This window comes from Thunnus thynnus, chromosome 2, assembly GCF_963924715.1.
Source record: "Thunnus thynnus chromosome 2, fThuThy2.1, whole genome shotgun sequence".
NCBI classification, from domain to species: Eukaryota; Metazoa; Chordata; class Actinopteri; order Scombriformes; family Scombridae; genus Thunnus; species Thunnus thynnus.
In genome coordinates, this window is record NC_089518.1 from 21,425,430 (window position 1) to 21,435,849 (window position 10,420).

General features: G+C 39.3%; 1 protein-coding gene across 4 annotated transcripts; it reads left to right on the forward strand.

Annotated features, from left to right (window-relative positions):
- The first annotated feature begins 6 nt into the window (after positions 1-6).
- ewsr1b (EWS RNA-binding protein 1b) lies at positions 7-9,730 on the forward strand. Of its 4 annotated transcripts, none has more exons than XM_067610051.1 (15): positions 7-99; positions 596-632; positions 1,157-1,208; positions 1,576-1,720; positions 2,278-2,473; positions 2,723-2,982; positions 3,099-3,258; positions 6,652-6,689; positions 7,269-7,301; positions 7,430-7,545; positions 7,633-7,762; positions 7,890-8,000; positions 8,490-8,616; positions 8,709-9,065; positions 9,373-9,730. In XM_067610051.1, the coding sequence occupies exons 1-15, from the start codon at positions 84-86 to the stop codon at positions 9,407-9,409; spliced, it is 1,815 nt and encodes a 604-aa protein (XP_067466152.1). In that variant the 5' UTR covers positions 7-83; the 3' UTR covers positions 9,410-9,730. The 4 variants fall into 4 exon arrangements, with proteins under 4 accessions (XP_067466152.1, XP_067466162.1, XP_067466170.1 ...); XM_067610061.1 differs by having other exon boundaries at positions 6,655-6,689; XM_067610069.1 differs by having other exon boundaries at positions 1,579-1,720.
- Positions 9,731-10,420: the final 690 nt, after the last annotated feature.

Consider the following 10,420-nt stretch of genomic DNA (forward strand, 5'->3'; position numbering starts at 1 on the left):
GCGATATTTCATGGCTCCTGCGTAGTTAAGTCCGTCTCTTCGCCAGCCAGTTCTGTCCAGTCGTCCTGCACAGGCACACTAAAATGGCGTCGGCTCCGGGTGAGTACAAATTTGTGTTTACTATTCTTCTACTGATTTTGAAAGAAAGGCTTTATTTAATTGTTAAAAATGAAATGAGCAGATTAACTTTAACGCGATTACGACCGCAAAATCATTGTTTTCAGTCTGTATTCAGTCGAATATCGTTGAGTAGTTAGCGTAAGGCTCAGGGCCTAAAGCTAGGCTTGTTAGCTGCGGTGTTTTTTATCGAATGGGGTTTTTTCCATAATTGCATGCTGAGGTCGATAATACATATCATTTAGAAGTTCAGTAGTAGTTGTTGTTTTTGCGAACGCATGTGTCGATGATTATTTGCTGGTTTTGAAGCATCGCCATGAATGGAGAGTGTACATTGGCTGAATGTGGATGAATGACGACCCGACGACGAGTCTGTGTAACGTGTTGCTAACGGCTGCTAACATTAGCAAAGCGGCTCGCGCGCAAACACTTGTTTTGCTCGACTGTTTAACTAACGTTTTATTTTTTGCTTTAACAGATTACAGCTCCTACAACCAATCCAGTGCCCAGCAGGGGTAAGAGTTCAACTCATTCAAGTGACTGAATGCGACTTATTGTTTGTTAGTGTGCTCCGCTCACTAAGGATATATTTGACCTACTTTTTTATTGTACATTTCTCTCTGTCTTTGACTATTATGCACCACAACACCAAGGCAAATCCGTTGCATGTGCAAACCCACGTGGCAATAAACCTGATTGAAAGGCTTTAAAGCATTGAATCCCATAATGACCTATTTTTTATATTGCTACTGATAACAGAAAATCAAGTAGCCTACTGATTGAGTGGGTTGGCGAAACGGGACTGTCTAAATTTAGAAGTGATTCTTCAAAACAAATCTAGTCGATTTCAATTTGTGTCATATGTGCCATATATTGAAGTGGACTTGCAAGAGTCTTATTAGCTTTAAAATTATTAATCACTGTAAACCTGATCCGGATATACACCATTAGTAAACCAAGAGTGCATAATATGCCCAGGTCCTAGGGGGACCTAATATTTTCTGAAGTTAAAACTTTGTTTTTGTTTTGTTTTTTTCAGGTATGCTTCATATGCTGCCCAGCCCTCACAAAGTTATGGACAGTCTACCCAGGTGAGGTTTAATAGTGATTTAGTTGTTTGACTATTGTAGATTGCTTTGTGTGTGACTGATGATTTATTAAGATTCTGATAGTTGCCATTTCATCTGCAGATTATTTTTAAAAACTAATTTTATTTTAATTTACACATGTACTTTTTAACTCTTTGAATCGTTATCACTAATGTGCACATAAATCAAAGCACACTTTACTGGCAACAATTAAGGTCAGTAAACTAGGAGTAGGAGCACATATATGGTAGCACACTATAGGAAATCTTGCAATGCTGCATCTTATTAAAGGTGCAATTATTAAAAATTCAGTCTTAATGTGAAGTTGATTCTCTGCCCAGCGGTTAAAATGTATGATCTTTTATTTCAGCAGGGTTATAGCCAACAGAGTTATGGATCATATGCCCAACCTGCTGCTGCTGACAGCAGTTACACTCAGACAACACCTGCAGCTGGAGGCTACACTCAGCAGCAGCAGCAACAGTATGGGTCCTCGTATGGTCAACCAGCACAAGGTCAGTGATTTGAATGGGACATTTGACTCACGATGTGATTCTGCTAGGAACTACATACGATGGGCTGGATTGGACACAACAAAATTTGGCTGCAAGTTGGGGACAAAGTGGTATTAGTTTTAAACAAACTGGGGCTGCAACTAACGAATATTTTCATTATCGATTAATCAGTCAGTTATTTTCTCAATTAGTCATTCGGTCTTTAAAATGTCAATTACCGTTCCTAAAGCCAAAGATGCAACCTAAGATATCTTGTTTTGTCCCAACCAATAGTCCACAGCCCAAAGATATTATGTTTAGTATAATAAAAGACTAAAGAAGCCAGTTGACAAACAATTAATCGATTAACATAATTTCTGGTTGACACACTGCCCTCATTCTAAATTTTAAACAGAATAGTGTTTGTTTTTGTCAAATTTGATGTGGCAGAATTTGTATTATGGGCAGCATCCACACATCATGTTTTCTAGTTAATTCAGAAATGTCCTCAAGTTTTAGTTTTATGATTGTTGGTCACATAGTTCAATAATTTTTTGCCATTTATGTGTTTTCTACAGCTGGCTATCCTGCTGCCCAGTCCACCACTCATGGCTACACCCAGTCAGCCCAGGGTTATGGAGCCAGTGGTTATGACAGTACTCCTGCTGCTGCTGCTCCAGCTGCCTCCCAGTCTTACGGCTCTCAGCCAGGTTACACTGCCCAGTCTGCCTACCCTGGCTATGGCCAGCAGCCTGCTCCCACTGCACCACAGAGGTATGTGCCCGTCTGCTCGGAATTGAATGTGTGAATTCCACAAAAGCATAATTGTCTTATCTTTTTGCTTGATGCTCTGTCTCAAGGGCTTTAAGTTCTCAGGCACCATGCCTGATTTCAGGCAGAGAACAGTTTTAAAATCATATAATACTTAATTCAATACATCGTACACATTTCCTCCTGGACAACTTTTCAGGCTCACAAATCTTTTCTTGCTTTAATCCCTGTGTCCTACTTTGTCTTCACCAGTTACAATACTAACAGCCAACCGACTAGTTACAACCAAAATAGCTACTCCCAGCCAGCAGCATATGGCCAACAACAACCTGGCTACCAGGCCCAGCAGGCAAGCTATGGCCAGCAGCAAAGTGGGTACCAACAGCAGACCCAGCAGCAGCCACAGGCTCCTCCTGCTTACCCTCCTCAAACTGCTGGTTCCTATGGGCAGCCCCCAGCCAACCAGTATGGCCAGCAAGGCGGACCACCCAGTTACCAGTCCAACCATTACAGTAAGCTTTGCTTTCCAATTTTGATACACCCCTGTTTTCAAATCTTAATTGATACAGTTCAGTTTAATATCACTGTACATATATATATTTTTTGATGCAATTGTACTCTTTTGTAGATAATTACAGACAGGATGGCCAGGGTGGAGGTTCTGGTTACTCTGGCTCTGAGTCCTCAAGGTACCCAGGGGGAGGGGAAAACAGGGGCCCTGGCAGGGACGGTTTTGACAGAGGTGGAATGATGCACCGTGGGCGTGGAGGCATGGGCCGTGGCATGGGGTAAGTGTCTTTCCCTTCCACTTAACCTCACTTGTATTTTGATTCTACAGGTGCTGTGGCCACTCAGGGCAGGGCTGAGGCAAGTCTCAATGGAAAAAAATAGTTGAAATAATCCATGGTGATGTATCAGTAATTTAATCAGTTTTATTTATATCTTTTTAATGTTTCAAGGCCAGGATTTGTCAGCAATAACTGCTGATAAATTAAGGGCTTTCTCCTATACTGTGGGCACATGTTGAAAGGTTTAAGTGCCAACTTGAGCAGTAATTGTAGCTGTTCTCATCCAGTTTCTCTCAGCCCTGCCACTGAATTGGCCAAAGGTAAGCAAAATGGTTGGTTTTTTAAAAAAAAAATGTATAAGTGGATTTTGAGACCTGTGCATAATTATTTAGTTTGAGCAGCTTATCTCATAGTGTATAATTTGATTGGGTCAATATCAAAAACATTCGTGGACAATTAAGGGTAGTGTGGGAATGTGATAGAATCATACTGCAAAAATATCTTACATCAATATTAAAGGGGTTTCCTTGAGGAAGGTTAAACACTGTCTCACCATCTCAACAACAGCTTTTTAAATCAGTGTCTCACTGTGGTGCACTATTCACTGTAGGGTAAGACATTTATCGTTTCCATGAGAAGAGGGCAGTCTGAAGTTGCTTAAATCCTGCAGATTTCTCAGTTATTGTGATGCTGGATTCCTTAACTAAAATAAAGTGTGTCCTACAAGACCATACAACACCAAGTTGGTATTTAAGGGATTTTTTAAGTACACACAAGCAATGCAATCTGATGTATTACAAATACACCTTCATGCTTACTCAGGTGCAATTGAAGAATACTTGGGTCAATATATTTCCACTTGATGAGGTTTTCCCCTTTTTACTTACAAATACATGAACTTGTGTGTTCAGTTTTTGGTTGGTTCTTGCAACACTGTTAATGGCAATATATGGCATGAGGAAGAGTCAAATATACTGATGGTACAGCAAAACCTCAGTAATAGCAAAATGTTGTATCAGCTACAAGGACAATGAGGAACTATTTTCCCTCAAATTTCTCATTTTTCTACTTGTGTTCCCAAAAATGTTAATCACTCATTAAATTCTAATCAGCTTTAGGATAAAATTTCATCACCTGATGCCACCAGTTGTTCTAATAGAAGTTGTTTAATCTCTTAATGGGTTTTTTCGATAAATTGTGGTCAATGTTTCAGTTTCCACCTCAGCATAAATTCACTAGTGAAAACTAGAAATTAAGGTGGCATTAAAACACATTAAGAGCAAATTTGATGTACATCAGGCTGAACTTCTAAACACCTCCACTCTTTTCACCCGTCTACTGGGAGCATTTTGTGGTGTGTTCCCCTTGATGAAGTTTTTTTCCTATAAAAGGGACTTAACTAAAAAAAAATAGTTGGTGGTGTTACAAGACATGCAAAAATACCATGCTTTTTAGGACTTTGTACACAAACTATTTGTTCATATAAAATATATAAGGAATGCTCAAGGGATTTTTCTTAGTGTAGATACATTTTTGTGTAGTGTGATCCAGTCTAAACTCAGCCTGCCTCTGAAAGCCGGCATTATTATGCATTTTGTATTGTTTCCGATATGATACTGAAATTAGAACGACCTTGAACAGGTTCTTGACACTTCTCATGTATGTCCATTGAAATGTCACTCAAATTTGCTCTTGGTGCACATTGGGCAGTTGAACAGTTTGGTCCTCATTGGTGAACATTGTCTGTTTTTCGGAAGCAGGAAATGGTTTGACCCAACCTCAAATCAGACCCACTCACATTCAGCTCCCCTGAACAAGACTAGAATGGCTTGAAGGGTTAACCCTGAGGAAGACCAGGGCTATTATGGGGACCAGTGACTGAATTTTTAATTTTTTGGTTTGGATTGGTTATCACTGTTGTTAAACAGAAGCTGATAAGATGCTTTTAAGTCAACAAATTCAGTTTTCCAAATACTGCAAACAGAGGAGCTCCTCAAAATAAATCATGATGACATGTTAGGTTAGTTTTCATTGTTAGGATTTTGTTTTGGGAAAGAGCTTTTCTTTCAAAACTTCAACGAGCAGTTTGTGGGTCAGATAAATTACAAATCTGAATCAACAGCTTTTATTTTAAGTGCTCCCTTTCAAGAGGTATGATTCTTGAAACCATTTTTTCTGGTTCATCAATGTAAACCTAAAATAGGGTTCTGCATGACTTATTCAGGTTTTTGGTGAAGGAAATACACATACACACAAACACACTTTTCTTTAAATTGCAGTGAGTTTTACAAACTACAGGACACTAAATAAGCAACTCTGAAGTGCTACCAAACTAGTGGTAAACATGAATACATAAAAACAAATTACTTGAATAGGATTACAGCCTTAAACATTTACAAATTCAGATATAGCATGTGTGTTTTATAGTTTAATTTTTATTTTAGCATTGCACAGGTATATTTGTGTTTTTGGGGAGGAGGTGGGGGGAGGGGGGTCACATAATGTCATTTTGAAATGTTTAAGATTGTTTTGTGGTTTGGAATACAAATGTTTGATCACGTTCTTTTGAGCACTTTTTTAACATGCTTTGTCACATTTATACCGTACAGGTAACAGTGAGAGCCATTTAAAACCATCTTTTCTCTAAAAAGTTTCTGTACTCAGTACAGAGCCGCCAGCTTAAGCAGCAGGAGGGAGCTTAAACAAAGATTCGGGGGTCTGCCTTTTTTCAAGAACTGAGGATGGTGGTGCTTATAAGCATGATGGGCATAATTATTGAGCAAGAACTTGTTTTTTAATTTTAACTTGACCATGGTAAACGCTGTAAACATTTATTTTTGGAGTTTTTTTTGTCTTGAATGTATAATTGTTTTGTTTTTTTAAACATTTATTTATTACCTGGTGAATGTGAACACTTGATCATCTTGTGAAATTTCAGATGCATTGTGTCCATTTTCACACTTAACTATCTGATTCAGCTGTAACTTTTATTAGAACTTAATGTTAAGTACATTAGTTTGTTTCTGGGAACAACTGCATGCCATCAATGCATCTGAAATCTTTCTACTTGTGTACAAATGTTTGGGTTTTGTCACATTTTTCAAAGGAAGTGAAAATCTGTTAGTCATTAATACCTCTTCACAACTGTATCCACTACTGAAAACTGTCTAAAACTGTCACTGACGTTGTAATTAGCTAGCAAAGAAACTACTTGTAGTTAATATATTTATCCCCTCAAATTGGATTGTATATTTATAATTTTGGGGAGTTTTTAGTTGCTGTTAGGCTAGTTAGAATGTTTTGATTACTCCCTCAATCAAGCCACTTTGCTCGAGCCATGGAAGTGGCGGTAAAAGGGAAATCGCCTTCATATCTCCATTTATTCTCCCATAGCAGCGCTGGAGACAGAGGTGGCTTCAGTAAGCCTGGTGGTAAGTTAACGAGTATTACACTGGTTAGTCCTTTCAAAGCCTTAAACTTTAGAGCAAATACGCTTCGAATATTCATGTTTTTTACATTGTGGTATGAAAAATTATTTACATGAACACATTTGAAAATATTGGGGAAATTTTTTTCAATGCCTGAGACCATTTTCTCTGGGGTACTTGGTATAATTCAGTCACTGTTTATGGTTTGACAATGAGTTTTTGACAGGTTAATGACAAATTTCCACTCAAATGTGTCCGTTACGGCTTTTAACAAATCTCATGAGCTGAATTCCTGGTTTTTTATTTTTTTTATTTTTTTTGGAGGATTTCTTACTGGTCTTAGAGGCTTTTCAAATGACACACAATTATTTGCCATGGGGTCTGAGGTATTTTATTTTCCATTCAATATATCACTTGTGGGAATTGTGGTGTACCATAAGGTGCATAATGCTGACAGCGTACAAGGGAGTGTTTGGATTATCTTTTGTAGTACTTACTCCTCAGGTGTTTTACACTGGACTTAAGTTGCACAAACTGACTTTTCTCAACCTGTTTCTCCTCCCCTCATCGGATGGACTATAGGACCCATGAACAGCGACGGCGAGCGTGAAATGGGTGAGTAGAGTCATACAAACTCTTTACCAGACATTTATGGTTCATATGCTTTTCTTCAAGTGTTAGTTTGGAATTGGTAAAGATTGCATTTTTTACTGGACATTTTTTTATTTTCTTGTGTATTTTAGGACGCCCTGAGGAGCAGGACGACTCTGAGAACAGCACAATCTACATCACAGGGTTGACTGAGAAGGCCAACCTGGAGGAGATGGCTGAATTCTTTAAACACGTTGGCCCAATCAGGGTAAGAATATCACCGTTACTCTACATGTTGTTGCGAGAGAAAAATTGTTGAAACTGTCTAACAAAAATCCATTTTTCTTGTATTAAGATGAACCGCAGACTTGGCCAGCCCGCCATCAATATATACACTGACAAGGACACGGGGAAGCCTAAAGGAGATGCCACCCTGTCCTATGAGGAGCCTGTCTTTGCTAAAGCAGCTGTGGAGCATTTTGATGGTATGTTTCATTGACTGAGGGCATCAGGCATGAACAGAATCTAAAAACAGCTCTGTAAATTAATTCAACTAAGACGTGCAATCTGTTAGTGGGAGGTTTTATTATATTGCCTTTTTTTTAATTACAGGTAAAGAGTTCCAGGGCCGAAGGCTGAAGGTGTCCATGGCACGTCGTAAGCCCATGATGGGTGGAATGAGAGGTGGCATGCCCATGCGAGATGGCATGATGGGTCGTGGAGGTAAATGCCAGCAGTATTTTACACCTTTTTAAGGGCATGTTCAAACTATTGTCTTGTGTGTGTTTTTTTTTTTTCGTTTGTTTGTTTTTGTTTTAAATTTGAAAGAAATGCTGCCTATCTCCCAAATTTGGCCTTTACAGTGAAAGCAGAGTTGCTATGTTAAGTATGGAGCCTGTACTGACTCGTACTGATTCGTTTGACATTGTCATTCTTCTTGTTTATCCTACACTCTGTCAACCCTTTGAACCCTTATACTTTGCCTTTTAGATGTTGGTTCACATTTCGGATGCTCATTAAAAGTTGTATCTGGAATATTAACAAATATGTTTTTCAGTGTCCCACTTCAAAAGACAAACTGAGAGAGCAAATGAAATGTGATACATGGGCAGTTGACTGTAGCTTGGTTGCTGGAGGCAAACAAATAAGAGTATGAAACAGTGATTTATGGATTCATTTGTAATCGGGGAAATGCTTCCTTTTTCTTATCAGGTATGATGGGCCGTGGAGGTGAGCGCGGCGGGTTTGGCCCACGTGGCGGCCCCCGTGGTATGGGCAGAGGTGGACCTACAGGAGGCAACATGCAGCAGAGAGCTGGGGACTGGGAGTGTCCGAACCCGTATGTATTACTTTGTAGTACAGTGTCTCTTGTATGCATTTTTTGTTTTGAAGATTAGTTTGTGATATTTATTCAATGGTCTGTGCTTTCAGGGGTTGCGGCAACCAGAACTTTGCTTGGAGGATGGAGTGTAACCAGTGCAAGGCTCCCAAACCAGAAGGGTTGGGCGGTGGCCCTCCATTCCCTCCTGGAGGTGACCGAGGCAGAGGAGGAATGGGAATGCGTGGAGGCAGAGGTATGGACCGTGGTGGGCCGGCCGGAGCTGGTGGCCCTGGTGGCCCTGGAGGGTTCCGTGGAGGCTGGGGCGGCGATCGCGGTGGATTCAGAGGGCGCGGTGGAATGGATAGGGGTGGCTTCCGAGGGGCTGGGCGTGGAGGGCCACCCATGGACCGGATGGGTGGCAGAGGAGGAAGAGGAATGGGCCCACCAGGTGGCAAGATGGATATGAGGTAGGATTTAAAAACTTCTTCAGTCAACCAAATGTTTTATTAGTAGTGAATGTGTGTTGATTAGTTCCAGGACTGCTGTCGGTAATTTTAAACTGTTAGTGAAAGAAACCCATTTAAGAGTCCTGTGACCAGAACTGCTGATGTTTATTGGTGTGGACACCGGCATTCATGTTGTTGACAGCATGTGCGGATGTAGTGACGCGGCTCTTGTTGCATTTTAGAGAGTTGTTTGTCTACACCTACAATGACGATAAAAAGATCTTGTCATATGTCATTTACTACTTTTTCTGTTTGCTCTGTTTTGTAGGGACCATCGCCAGGAGCGTAGAGACAGACCCTACTGAAGGAGTACTTCTTGACTGTTCCTCTTGTGGAATTTGTTTTTTAAGATGACAATTTTTAATTTATGATTCCATATTTCGATGGTTATAGAACTGCTTTCATACTGTGCAGTTTCATTCAGCTCGTGTTTCCATTTTTTCTTTAGTTTACCTATGTTTATGCTACAACTTGTATTGTGCATGTTTTTTTTATTGCTTTTTTAAATATGCAGATTAGTTTTGTCATTGTATTGTATAATGCAATATTTTCATTTGTTGACAATAATTGCCTACCCTTTCCCATAACAATTGTATAATTTGGGAAATAAAATTTTACTGATTTGATGTTTTTGAGTTGTGAGCTTTACTCAACTTTACAAAATAAAGTCATACATTAAAAGCATGGCGAATTAAATTAATGCAAACTGTGTCCACAAGAATGACTTGGGAGTCCACAATAATGATTGTGATTGTTTGTGTCCAGTGGAGGCTTATATAGTCATGTTGCTGCTGAATGCATGTTTGGTAGATTACTCTTGTATGAAATGTGTTTATTACAGTTGTAATGATTAAAATCAAAGTAAAAACTTTAAATAAAGGAACTCAAGGGTGGCATAAAAGAAAATAAGATAAAGCAGTGTGAAGCTCCTAACATGCAAAACAACAGAGCTTAAAGTTCTCAGGCACCATGCCTGCTTTCAGGTTTAGAGCAGTTTTATGTTCATATAATACTTAATTCAACACATTGTACACATTTCCTCCTGGATAATTTTTCAGGCTCAAATCTTTTCTTGCTTTAATCCCTGAAAACAAAACCAGAAGTAAATAGTGATATTGTAGATTGTGTAAAGGAGATGTAGTTTCATAATAGTCTCGTGCTTTAAAGTTCATACTATATCTAGTGATGAATGTTCACATGACTTTGTTATTGGGGAACTTCCACCACAGATGGTGATTTAGCTCTTTAGCTAAAGTCATATTCCTTCAATCTGATTTATAATTTTCCTCCACAAAGATATGAACTTTGAGTAACCT